Source organism: Typopeltis vanoorti, chromosome 20 (assembly GCF_054136105.1).
Source record: "Typopeltis vanoorti isolate ZY-2024b chromosome 20, IOZ_Tvanoo_1.0, whole genome shotgun sequence".
Taxonomy (NCBI): domain Eukaryota; kingdom Metazoa; phylum Arthropoda; class Arachnida; order Uropygi; family Thelyphonidae; genus Typopeltis; species Typopeltis vanoorti.
In genome coordinates, this window is record NC_143568.1 from 73,280,666 (window position 1) to 73,295,288 (window position 14,623).

A 14,623-nucleotide genomic window follows, 5' to 3' on the forward strand; every position below is an offset into this window, starting at 1 on the left:
TCATCGTCATCATCATTGATGATGACGATGATAAATTTTTTTGCCCTAGTCATCCAATTACGTTCCCCATAGTTTTGGCATCTTCTGTCACATTATCCTCCCATCTAGTTCTTGGTCTTCCTCTAGATCTATTACCCCTTGGGTTAGAGAGAAAGACTTTTTTTTTTACTGGTCTTAGGTCTTCCATTCTTATTAAATGTCCAGCCCATTGTAGGCAATCAATTTTTATGAATGTAATAATATCTGGTTCCCTAAACAGTTCATTATTATACCTTATTCTCCATTCATTATTCATTTTAAGTGTATATAGTTCGTAGTATTTTTCATTCAAAAATATTTAATCTTCTCATAATTTGTTAATGCTCCATGTTTCTGATGCATACACTAACACAGGTCGAATTATGGTTATATAAATCCTAATTTTACTTTTTTAAATAACGAAACCTGTGATGCGATCATAATTAAAAGAAACACATGTATTAACCACAGTGAAAATTATTTAATTGTAAATATTTCATCCTAAGTATCTTAGGACATCATCAGTACAGTAGTTTAAAACAATAATAGGAATAACATACAGTTAGGGCACATGATTACAATAGAATCTCATTAAACGTGCGTAATGTGTTACAGAAGTAAAAAAAAATTAAAATAAAAAAAAATAAAAAAATTATTTAACACAATTTTGTATGACAATTTCCCATACTTTAGGAATAGTAAGAACGTCGTTGCGGTTTAAGTTTGGTCTGTGTAGTAGGGCTTCAGAACTTTCTTTGTATAAACGTTCATGTTTATATAAAGATCTATGTAAAAGTTTCGACTTTTCCCAATGGATCCTATGGTTTGGATTTTCAATTCCGTGTTGAGAGAGGCCAGATTTCTGCGGTTTAAAAAGACAAATGTGGTCTTGATGTTCCGAGATGCGTTTCTGAACAGACCTACCTGTCTATCCAAAGTAAGATAATTTGCATGAGCATGGAATCTCATAAATGCCAGGCAACATCAAAGGTGAGAGTTTGTCCATTTCTTCATAATTTTAGAAAGACGTTCGGAGATGCCTTTGACGTAAGGTATGGGAATCCTATGGATTTCTTCCTGTCTAGTTTGATGTGTGGAGAAGTGACTGATGATTTTTTGAGTTGTTTTATGATAGTTAATTAAATAATTAAATTAAAATATAAAAAAAGAAGGATGTATGGTATGGCGACTCCCTCATTAAACATGTGATTCACAATGTGTTACTACTTCGAGTTTTTTGAGAGAATATGATTAGAATATAAATTTAATTTTAATTAGAATATAATCCTAAAACAACTCAAAAAATCATCAGTCACTTCTCCACACATCAAACTAGACAGGAAGAAGTCCGCAGGAATACCATACCTTACGTCAAAGGCATCTCCAAACGTCTTTCTAAAATTATGAAGAAATACAATTTTGCCACTACTTACAAACCTATCAACCAAATTTACAACTTGTTACCTTCTCCTAAGGACAAACTCTCACCTTTGATCTTGCCTGGTGTTTATGAGATTCCATGCTCATGCAAATTCTTACTTTGGATAGACAGGTAGGTCTGTTCAGAAACACATCTCGGAACATCAAGACCACATTTGTCTTTTTAAACTGCAGAAATCTAGCCTCTCTCAACACGGAATTGAAAATCCAAACCATAGGATCCATTGGGAAAAGTAGAAACTTTTACATAGATCTTTATATAAACATGAACATTTATACAAAGAAAGTTCTGAAGCCCTACTACACAGACCAAACTTAAACCGCAACGACGTTCTTACTATTCCTAAAGTATGGGAAATTGTCATACAAAATTGTGTTAAATAATTTTTTTTATTTTTTTAACATTTTTTTTTTACTTCTGTAACACGTTACGCACATTTAATGAGATTCTATTGTAATCATGTGCCCTAACTGTATGTTATTCCTATTAGTGTTTTAAACTACTGTACTGATGATGTCCTAAGATACTTAGGATGAAATATTTACAATTAAATAATTTTCACTGTGGTGTGTTTCTTTTAATTCTAATTTTACTTTGGAGAGTTAATAGTCTTGATTTTATGTCTTAAAAGTCCATGATAACATCTGTTTGCTACAGATATTCTTTTTCTAATCTCAAGGTTGCATCATTATCATGACTGATCATGGAACCTCAATATATAAAGTTTTCTGCATGTTCAAATTTTTAATTTCTGATTGTTATATAACCTAATAAACTTATGTTATTAGTATTGCGACTTGAAACCGTGTATTTAGTCTTTTTTCATTAATCTTTAGGCGCATTCTTTTTTGCTGAGTTTTCCAGGAAGATGAATGACTCTACCAAGGCCTTCTGTGTTCTAGCAATAATATCGATGTCATCAGCATATGCCAAGACTTGGACTAATTTATAATAAATTGTATTTGTTTTCTGTATTCCAGAGTCCCTTAAAGCCCTCTCTAATGCTATGTTAAACAACATAATGCATCTCTTTGCCTTAGACCATTTGTTGTTTCAAATTCTTCTGCCAAATCAGATTGAATTTTAATATGACATATAGGTGGATTTCATTGTCATCTGGACTAATCGAATTAGTTTAGTTGGAATGATCAATTCCATCATTGCAAAAAAAAAAAAAAAAAAAAAAAAAAAAAAAAAAAAAAACCGTTGCCTGTCAACAGTGACATATGCAGATTTAAGTCTATAAATAAATGTAAGTAATTATATTGTATTCATGTTTTTTGCAATATTTGTCGTAGCGTGAATATTTGCTTTGTTGTTGTTGATCTGTTTGGTTGAAATCCACATTGATAGCTTCCTATTTCTTTTTCAGTATATTTGGACAGTCTATTAGATAAGATATTAGAGAAGACTTTATATATTGTATTTAAAAGACTAATCCTTCTATAATTAGCACATTTTAAGGGGTTCCCTTTTTTTAATATTGGACATATGACACTAGTAGACCAGTCTTTTGAGAGAATTTCATTCAACCATATATGAGCCATTAACTCATGAATTTATGTGAGGCATTTTCTTTCTCCTTGTTTCAATAGTTCTGCCTGCAGATTATCAGATCCAGGGGCTTTATCATTCTTTAATTTAGACACTGTTACTCATACTTCCTCCAAGGTGGGTGGTTGTTCCTCTATAATGTTACTATTGTGGTTATAATAATGATAATTCATTGCTACTATTATCTAAGACTATTTCTTTAGATAAAAGATTTTTAAAATGTCTCAGCCATCTGGGCAATATATTTTCTTCATTGTTTATTACATCACCATTTTCATTCCTGTATATGTCAGTCTAGGTTTAAATTCTTTTCTGGCTTTATTTATCTCTCCATAAAACATCTTGACTTCATTCTTAGTTTTTAAGTGCTCCAGATCTTCCATCTTATGATTTACATAATCCCTCTTTTTTGTTCTATGTTCCTTTTTTTCCTTTTTTCTTGCTTCACGATACTTATTAAGAACAACTCTTCTAAAGTTCTTCTGATACATCCTGATATAACATTTATTCTTTTCTTCTGTAACTACTTTACATTCCTCATCATACCAATTATCTACTTCCTTTTTATTTTCTTTAATACCTAATATCTGTTGTGCTGACTCCTTAATCCCAGTTACTAGGCGAGACCACCTGTCTTCAATGGTTCACTGTTCAATTAAGTCAGAATTCTTCAAATATTTATGTAGCTTATTTGCATATTCAGATGCAATTTTAGACTCCCTGAGTTTATCACAGTCAAATTTTTGTACTTTAGTGCCTTGAACTATTCTAGCTTTAGAAATCCTGGCTCATATTAGAGATAATACTAAATAATGATCGGAGACATGTTTCTTGTCTATTAGGACATGGTATATCAGTTTAAAATATAATTTATCTGGGCTCCAAGTAGCTAGATGTATACCTTTATGTTTGAACAAAGTGGATCCTATTACCATATTTCTAGAGGCAGCAAAGTTAATAAGTCATTCTCCATTATCATTATTATATTATATAGTCCATTCACATCTATAATAGGATAGTATTCATTTTCTTTTTCTATTTGTGCATTCACATCTCCAATGATGATTTTTATATCATGTCTTGGACATTAATCATATAACTTGGCCAGAGCATCATAAAAACTACCTTTTTCATTTTCATCTTTTTCTTCAGTAGGTGCATGTATATTACTGAAACTGTAGTTAAAAATTTTTCCTCTTATTCTTAATCAGCAGTCTTTCACTTATTGCTTTGATGTTTAAAACAAGGTGTTTAACCCTCTTGTTAACAATAAGGCCTACTCCTAACTTATGTTTCTTTTTGGCAACTATAAAATATTGTACGGTCATTTTTTTTCAATAATATCTTCCCCTTTCCATCTTATTTCCTGTAAACAGATGATGTCTATATTATAGGGTTTAAGTTCATCCAGGAGCTCCATCAAGGCTTTTTGTCTGTACAATGATAAAACATTAAAAGTTTCAATAATCATATCCTTAATTCATTCAGTCAGTCTTTGTCCTTTAATTAGTCTTGTTTCATTAAAAGTTTCAATAATCATATCCTTAATTCATTCAGTCATCTTTGTCCTTTAATTAGTCTAAAAACCCTATAACTCTAGACCCCCCCCCGCATATATGGGCTCCCAAAAATACACAAAGAAAATGTGCCATTACGTCCCATAGTGGATGGCATTGATTCCCCCACTTACAAACTAGCCAAGCATTTAGCCAAAGCGCTCTCACACTATACTGGCAATACACCATCACACATAAAAAACTCAGCCCACTTCAAAGCCAGTATAGAAAACCTTACACTCCAACACAATGACATAATGGTCAGTTTTGATGTCTCCTCCCTATTCACGAATGTCCCTCTCAAAGAAACCTTAGAGCTAATCCAAGCTAAATTTCCTCCCGATATCTCAGCCCTATTTCAGTTTACAATGAACTCAGGCTATTTCGTTTGGCAGGAAAAATTCTACAAACAGATAGAGGGGACAGCCATGGGTTCACCACTTTCCCCACCCTTGGCCAACTTTTTCATGGAGATGTTTGAAGAGAAAGCCTTAAACTCAGCCCCACAAAAACCTACCATATGGCTTCGCTATGTTGATGATGTTTTCGCTATCTGGCCACATGGCCCGGATTCACTCCTCTCCTTCCTAACACACTTGAACAACCAACACCCTAGAATCAAATTCACCCTGGAAAAAGAGGAAAACAATAACCTCCCCTTCCTAGACACACTAGTCACCCGCCAACCTGATGGAACCTTGGTTTTCTCAGTTTATAGAAAACCCACCCATACAGGCAGATACATTCACCAACAATCCCCCCCCCCCCTCACAACAATATGGAGTTATTAAAACATTATTCAACAGGGCAAAAATAATTTGTTCTAATGATCAAGCCCTAACCACAGAACTAAATCACATCCGTGACACTTTCTCAGCCAACGGCTACCCCCTCCAAAAAATACTTAACCCAGTTGTCCACAACCCCCCCCCCCTTCACAAAAAAGATTACTCTAAATCCATCACTATTCCCTACATCAGAGGCACCTCAGAGAAAATCAATAAAATCTTAAAAAAACATGACTTGACCACTTGTTACAGACCACATAGAAAACTGGCATCCCTTATCCGCTCCACCAAAGACCAATCACTTCCCCTAGACCTACCTGGTGTATACCAGGTCCCTTGCAGCTGTAAACTGTCCTACTTTGGCCAAACAGGCAGGACAGCAAATATCAGAATCTCAGAACACAAGGATTACATCCGATTTCACCAGTACAGCCACTCTGGGCTTGCAGACCACGCTCTGGACACTCGCCACAGAATAAGATGGAAGAAAGCCACAGTAATACACCGCAGCAAGTTCAAGTATGAAAGACTATTCATGGAATCAGCCTCGGCCCTTAGGAACATGCCAAACCTCAACAAATTTGGATGCATGAAACTGCCCCAAATTTGGGAAACTTTTATCAAAAGAACTTCAGCCCAAAGGCCAAGAACTACCAATATAGCCCGCCAGGGGGCACCATCTGGACTTTAGGAAAACGCTAGCGTCCTAGCCTCAGTCTCATTTGTTGTATTAGTACTTGTGTGCACGTGTCCTTTAGTAAGTTCCCAAGAAGATGGCAACGTAACGTTCGCCGAAATATCGGAAAGTGTATATTAAAGTTTATTTAATCTATATTTCCAGTGTACGCTGTCAATTTCCTTAAATATTAGTTATTATGTCTAACCAGCGTATAAGCCTCTCAACAAGAATAATTAGTCTTGGTTTTACTTCTTTGGATTTCTTAACAAGTTTTTTTTTTTTTTTTTTTTTAATACAGGATGGAGTTGTCAGCACCAAGCTCAACTGCCAACCTGGAGGACCAGGCCTCCATATTTATGACCCCTGGAGACAGAATGGTCTGGCTATACCCCCCCCCCCCCCCCAGACACTGGGTGCTTACATTTGATCACCTTTTGCAATGTGTATGAACTCACGGTGAGACTACTCTAATTCCCGGTCACCACACGAGATGGAACAACTAGTAAATTATTCAATATGAGAGAGGATATAAAAGGATTGCTGTAAGAAGCAAGAATCAAGTGTGAGAAAGCAAAAATTGTTAGTATATTACAAACATATGACTGCAATGAATTAAAAAGGGCTATGTCAGCAAACAGTTCAATGTGCAGACTGTAAGCCTGCACATTGAACTGTTTGCTGACATTGAAGGAACAGTTGCGAGTTTGTGGATGTGTGAAGTGAATTTGAGAGAATGGATTTAAATAAAAGGTACGACCTACGCTTGAATGCAGTTGGTATGAGGAGTCTGGAGAAATTATGAGACCTAACATGAAGAGTCAGAGTACACAGATCATGATGGGAGGGATGGCAAGAATCTATGTGCAAGAATGACTATGTTATGCAACTAACATCATATCAGTTATGCTGTTATTTGTATCATTAACATAATGATACAAATGTGCTGGATCATGGAGGTGATTACAATAAAACAGTTAATGTATGTTCATCCAGTTTGGACATTAGACATAAATACAGCTGTGCAAGTTGTCCAATGGTCATACAGACTACAGAGAGTATACCAAAAAAGTTTAGAGGTAATTTATTTTGTCTGTATATAAATGCTAGAAGTATTAGAAATAAGGATAAAGTTCAAATTATACATATTTGGTGATAAAATACTTAAAAATGAGACTTTTTGTGGTTATGAGACCATCGGTACTTTATTAATATAATCCTACCTACTAGTTTCGCTAGCGACTGTCTAGCTTTGTCAAGGCTGAATGGTACACACAAAAAAATATGAGAAAATACAAAAACATTGCTAACTTTTAGGCAGTTAAGTTTGAAACTATTCGTGACAATGCATGCATGTGTTGAGAAGCTTCAGTCAGTATCAGATATGTATTGTATACACACATGTTACATGATTTTTTGCATATTGTAGTTCCGTTAAACTGAGTGAGTTGATTAAGTTTTTCCATATATCTTTCAGTATGGCACCTTGATTTCTGTTGAGGTTGTTAGCGGTTCTTAATACCACTGCTGCTTCCTTGAAAATTCTGTAACCGTAATCATCATCCAAATATGGCATAGAGCTATTTTCCCAGTCAACTGCATGGTTGGAAGTTGCAAAGTGATGTGCTAAGCCTGAGGAGACTTTCCTGTTGTGATTGACATCCCCAACATGCTCCTTCTGTCTGATTTCCAGGCTTCTTGAAGTTTGCCCAATATACGAAAGGCTGCATGTACATGAAATTCTATAAACACCTGGATATTTGAAAAATGGTACACTGTCTTTAAGAGATCTTAATACTTGTCTGATGGTAGTGGTAGGCTTAAATACCACTCTGATGTTATGAGATTTTAACATTCTCGCTAATCTTGAAGAGACTGAATCTACATAAGGGATGATTACTGTTGAAGCGTACTGGGTGACTGTTCCTTGTTGTTGGAGGTCGTCTTTATACAGAAACTTGTTGATGATGTTTGTAGGAAAACCATTCTGCAATAGTGTTATAGCAATTTGAGAAAGTTCTGTCTGTATCTCTTCTTCGTCTGAAATAAACTTTTTGGCTCTGTTCCGTAACATGTGAATGATGCCTGATGGTATCATTCACATCTGTTTTTGTGATCTATGATGGTTGGAAGAATAATGTAAATAACGTCCAGTATCTGTGCGTTTTCTGTATATAGAAAGTTTAAAATTATTCTCCTGCCTTTTCACCAGTATGTCTAGGAAGGGGAGTTGTCCGTTTTTTCAACTTCTAGAGTAAATTTAATCTTGTTGTGAAGAGAGTTTATTCTCTCTAATAACACCTGTAGGTTTTCCATGTTTTCATTCCAAACAATGAAAATATCATCAACGTATCTCCACCATATTGATAATTTAGGTGTAATTTTGGTAAAAATTCCATTTTCTAATTTTTCCATGAATAGGTCTGACAAGGTGGTGACAGTGGGCTACCCATTGTTAGGCCTTCCAATTGTTGGTAAACTGTGTTGTCTGCTTTGAAGAAATTTGATTTACAGCAGTGATTGAACACCTGTGTAATGTCTGTAGGGAAGAGGTCTTTAATAATGTTAATGACCTCCTCCACTGGAACATTCATAAATAAAGATACTACATCCAGGCTGGCCATTATATCCATTTGTGATGTCTTGATGTACTTCAGTTTCTCTACAAACTGTTGAGAGTTCTTAATAAAGGACTCTGTTTGTCTAATTTTTCCTTTTAGTAAGTTGGCAAGGTGTTTAGCCAATAGGTATGTAGGGGAGGATCTGCTATCTATAATCAGACGCAGTGGAACACCCTCCTTATGCACTGTGCACCATAAAGGCGAGGAGTTATGGGATGTGCGGATTTGAGTTTTATTTTTAATTCCTCAGGCCAACTGATTATATTTCTGATAAGCAGGTTTGTTTTGTGGTGGTTTGTCACGATAGGATTTTTCTTTAGTATTTTATACATAGAACTGTCCGACAGGAGATTGTTTATCATAGTGAAATAGTCTTTTGAGTTTAGAATGACTGTGGAGTTCCCCTTGTCAGCTTTAGCAATGATTATCTCTTTGTTGTTTCATAAGTTACGAATGGCCTTCCTATCGTATGGAGTGGTGTTCTGTTTGGGTTGTTTTGCTGTTACAAGGATAATCGTGGTCTGGAATCTAATATCGTTAGCTGCAGCCTCTGGTAGAGGATGGAGGCCTTTTTCAATTCCACAAATGAAGTCCATTTTTGGAATGAAATTAGGGGTGATGGAGAGGTTGAAACCTTTCTTAAGGATGTCGGATTCTTGTTTGGTAAGGCCGTGATCCGCCACGTTCAAGATCACTTAGTCATATGGGAGGTTGTTATAAGAATGGTATTTTTTCTTATACAGTTCTTCAAATTTTTTAATTTGGTTCACCTTGCTTAACTGGAAAGTTAAGCAAGGTGAACATCACTTTACATATCACTTTGCAACTTCCAACCATGCAATTGAGTTTCAAACTTAACTGGGAAAATAGCTCTATGCCATATTTGGATGATGATTACGGTTATAGAAATTTCAAGGAAGCGGCAGTGGTATTAAGAACCAGTAACAACCTCAACAGAAATCAGGATGCCATCTGAAAGATATACGGAAAAACTTAATCAACTCACTCAGTTTAACGGAACTACAATATGCGAAAAATCATGTAACACGTGTGCATACAACACATATCCACGATACTGACTGAAGCTTCTCAACACATGCACGCATTGTCACGAATAGTTTCAAACTTAACTGCCTAACAGTTAGCAACGTTTCTGTATTCTCTCATATTTTTTTGTGTGTACCGTTCAGCCTTGACAAAGCTAGACAGTCGCTAGCGAAACTAGTAGGCAGGATTATATTAATAAAGTATCGATGGTCTCATAACCACAAAAAGTCTATTCCCCAATGCCAAAAACTTTAAGGATAAAGTTTGTGGCATTGGGGAATACATTAGGGCATCACACTGTAGGCATTAGTGAGATATGGCACTGAGGATGATATATTAACTGGGATTGAATGTAAAAGGGTACTACATTTTCAGTAAGGGTAAATAAGACAGGAGAAGGGGGGGGTTGCTGAGGCTAATGACAGCTAATGATATGAGTCCAATTAATACAGAAAGCTATAACTGCAATATTATTAACAAATTTCTATGTAGCAGTGACATTAAAGCTATCTGGTGTATAGTGAAGTTTAACAAGCTCAAATACATAACGGAGTGTTGTTACAGACCAAGTAGATCATTGGTGGTGAGGACAAAATGCATCACGAATTCACACTGATGAGTGCATGCATCATGGGAGACTAATAATGCAAACATTGACTGGTTAGCAGTGAAATCTCATAAGAATGAAGCCAAATTTATTTAGTTCATGCAAGGCAACTTCCTCAAGAAGCATGTGACAGAAGAATGTTGAGATCAAAGAAGTCTTACCTTTGATTACAGTTTCAGAAGTGGTTTTAGTTAAAGATGTGACTAAGTACATAGACATTCCATTCAGAAATGGTTACATGCTGAACTACAAAGCACGAAATAAAAGCTAAATGAAAAGGAATATACTTGATTTGGTGCTATGCTAGATGGGAAGGATATCCGAAGTGCATGTTAGCAGTTAAAAAATGCTTAAATGATGCAAAATATTGGTATGTGTCCCTAGAGTTTGAAGAATAGAGTAGGAGTGAAACAGATGTGCAATTTTATTAAGCAAGAGATTCTTAAAAAAAAAACCGTTTTGTAACATATTATTAGCATAAAGGTGGCGTTAATTATGAAAATTATAAGGCCCAGGCCACAAGAGTTACAACTATTGTATGGAAAGCTAAGTGTAATAATAAAAAGTATCTGGCTCTGCAAACTTAAGACAACTCAAAAGAATTCTACTGTTATGCTGCAGGTAAAAGAAAGAATAGCTTTAAGGTTATTCTTTCGTATTCATTCATACTATCTGAATTTAGATAGTATGTGGGTGACAGATGAAAGGAGACCATTCAGCTAATGAGTACTCAATTTGATAATAGCTGTCAATCTGGTGTATGCAACATTAAGCTTCGTGTTACCTCCACTAGATGAAGAAACTTAGGTATATGAGGGAAGAGGTACTACGGCTATTACATAAATTGAATAAGAATTTGAGAATAGACTGATGGGATATAAGCATGGGTGATATAAAGTGTTCAGTTAAAATAGCTGCACCTTTGACTAAACTGTATAATTTGAGTCTGGGCATTGGGAAGATTCAACAGAAATGGAAAGAATGTAAGATCCATTGTGCAAGGGTGGTGCAAAAATTCGTGTCTATCGACCTATCAGGATCTGAGGAGGAGTGGTGAAGATTTTGGATAAGCTGACAAGAGTTTACGTACATAGTGCCATGGCATGTGAAACTGTAATGTTGATAGTGCATGGAAAGTGGTAAAGAACTGTTTCAGAGAAGTAATGGAATTAAATACAGACTGCATACCTAGAATCAGGAGGATAAATCAAGTGTAAGTTAAATGGATGAATACCAACATTACACAGGAGTTACAAAAAGAGAAATATTTGTGGAGAGAATTCAAAGAGAAAGGTGACCAGCAAGCACATGAGAAGTACAAAGCACAGGCCAGAAGGATGAATAATATGGTAAGAAAGGCAAAATCAGTGCATGAAAGGATATTAGCAGCACATGCTAAAGGTAATCCCAGAGTTCTTTTGGTATAAAGTAAAAGGAAGAATGTTAATAGCAGAATAATTTTAATGAATGTCAATGGTAGAGAGGTAACTGAATCACATGAAATAGCTGAATTACTATGTGAACACTTTTGCAAGAGTATATTATCTAAGATATCGCAGTAACAAGAGAGGCAAGATCATATATGGAAATATAGAGTCAAATGAACTAGAACATAGGACAGTACGGAATCCTGATGTGAATAAAGCTATGGAAATGGCAGTGCCTTTAACCACATTGTCGAATTTAAGTCTCAGCTCTGGATTGACCCCAATGAGATGGAAACAGTAGAAAATAGTTCCATTGCATAATGGAAGCTCCAAAAAGTGAGGTAGCAAATTACTGACCATTCAACATCTCAGGATCATGCACAACTTAACCTTGCACCTAAATGACATTTTAGGTGCAAGGTTAAGTTGGTTAAGAGAAAAAAAAAAAAAAAAAGAAGGAATGGGACAATCCCAGATGGTGACAACATAGTTTTTGAGGGGGTAAGTCATGTCTCAGTAACTTGTTCACCTTTTATATAATACAGTGATACTGCTGGACTTTGCAAAGGCTTTTGACAGGATACTGCATGGAATTCTAATGAATAAATTGCAGCATATGGTGATGACTATAAAGTTGGTGAAGTGGATAAGATGATGGTTGATGGAGATACCAGAAGGTGGTTTATTCAGGAGAGGACCCCAGTCGAAGCTCTGTGACTAGTGGCAAGCAGCAGTGCTTTGTTCTTGGTCCACTATTATTTAATTTGTAAATGAACGAGACAGGAAATGATCTGAGAGGAACTATTCAGTTATTTGAAGATGATATTAAAATTTGCAGGATGATTTAAATAGACAGGTACTTTAAGGTGAAAAGATTTCCAGCTGTGTACCATATTGATGGAACTGTAATCCAGGAAAGTGATGAAGCCAGAGATTTTAGGGTGTTAGTAGATAAGCAGTTGAAGCTTAGAGACATATTGCAAAAGTGGTAAAAACAGCTCATCAGATTACTCGGCTCGTGAAGAATACCCTGATGGGTAGAGATAAGCAGGTTATTATATCTGCCACTATCTTGGTCACTTGCCTCTCCACCTCCTCATCAAGAAACCCAGGTGACCAGATCTGTGCAAAACAGTTAAGGTGGGGTCTCATCAAAGCTGTGAGACCCCATCTTGACTACTGTGCACAGATCCAGAGGCAAGTGTCCAAGATGGTAGCAGATCTATGGAATGCACCTTATGAGGATAGGCTGAAGATTTGTGGCTTACCATAATTGGTTGACAAAAAGGGGGGTGATATGAATGAAGTAGACAAATTACTGAAGGACTTTTAAAACATTAATACAGAGGATATTTTTCCAAATAGGTCTGGTGGTGGTGGGAGAACTAGGAGACACCCTTAGAAATTGAGAAAGTGTTTTTAGCAGGGGTGTGAGGACTAAATGTTTTACTTCGAGATTAGTGAATGAGTGGAATCGGTTGTCAGAGTCTGCTGCGAGAGCCCTGACTGTGAATGAGTTCAAAGCAAAGTATGACAGATATGTGCAAATGCCGAATAGTGCTTGGCATAATGTTTAAGGCATTCCTTGATGAGTCGAAGGACTCCATGGAGTTGCCAATGTAATAATGATATTTTAGCAGTTGTTATCTATACAGGCAATTACATGTAAGACTATCGCATGAACTATGTTATTAGTCAACTCAGCTTATCTGAGAATAATAGTCAGCACTGATTGTTTTGATTGCATCTTGTAGTCATCAATCCTTAATGCAAATACAGTACTTTTAATTCAATGAAAGGCAAGAAATAATTACAATAATAATAAACGTAAAGGTAAGTACCGTTTCATTTGGTTTAGAGGCTGCTGTCTCAGTGCAGTTGTACCAATATCATCAGCTATTTGATTAAGTGGTGAATTTGGTTTAACACGGATACCATAATAATGATACTTTGAATTTCCTCTGAAAAAAAATAAAAAAATAATAATAATAATAAATTATATATATATATATATATATATATATATGACAGAATGATCATTGACTCGGTTAACATACATAGTTTTATGAAAAAAATTGAATGACTAGAACCGAGATTTAATTAAAAAGGTTTCAATATAAACACACTACTAGTTTCGGCCTGTAACAGCCTTCTTCAGGTGACATTATAAAAGAAAAAACAGTAAACATTGAGGGTTAAAAGATTATGAACAACATAGACAGTCTTTATACATAATTAGCATGAAAACGTTGTAGTTGTATTTGAAGCTGTTCTTTCATTTGTTGCATTGTTGGGAGAGTGCGTGCTTGCTGCATCACGTGAACGCCAGTACATGATTACAGCTGAATGACTATCTGGGAGGTTGTAGCTTAAGTTGTTATTTAGATGAACAGGACTGAAGATGATTTCTCTCGATTCCACAATTTTTCTCTCTATTTCGTCACTGCAACGGAAGATGTTTGTAGATTTTTCCCAGCAGACTTTGTGACTTTGGTTATCATCATTAGGATTAGCCGAGAAGAGGATATGACTTGATAATGCACTTGCTCGCTGTCTCTTGTAAGTAATGTCTCTCATGTGTTCTTCCATACGCATTTCGACAGATTTGTCTATCTGCCCGAAATAAGGAATATCGCAGTCACATAATATTTTATATACGCCAGGGTATTTGAGTTGATGATGACAAGGTTTTGGGTGGCTAATTTAGGAACGGATCTTTGGAAGTATAGTGAACAAGGTTCCGATATTGTATTTTTTCAGAACTTTTGCTAATTTATGTGAAACAGTACTTATGTAAGGAATAGATATATTGCTTTTGAATCTATTTGTTTCTTCTGAGTGATGTCTGGGAGGATTAAGAAGGAATTTGTTAATGATTTTCTTGGAAT

General features: G+C 35.6%; 1 protein-coding gene across 4 annotated transcripts in view; it reads right to left on the reverse strand.

The window, feature by feature from the left end:
- Positions 1-14,623, reverse strand: part of LOC150095560 (DNA-binding protein RFX2-like) — a 663,123-nt gene that overhangs the window by 204,386 nt on the left and 444,114 nt on the right. For all 4 annotated transcript variants that reach the window (XM_090410808.1, XM_090410810.1, XM_090410811.1 and 1 more), the window contains one exon: positions 13,577-13,696. In XM_090410808.1, the coding sequence (XP_090266934.1) occupies positions 13,577-13,696 (120 nt within the window). The remainder of the gene's footprint in view (positions 1-13,576; positions 13,697-14,623) is intronic.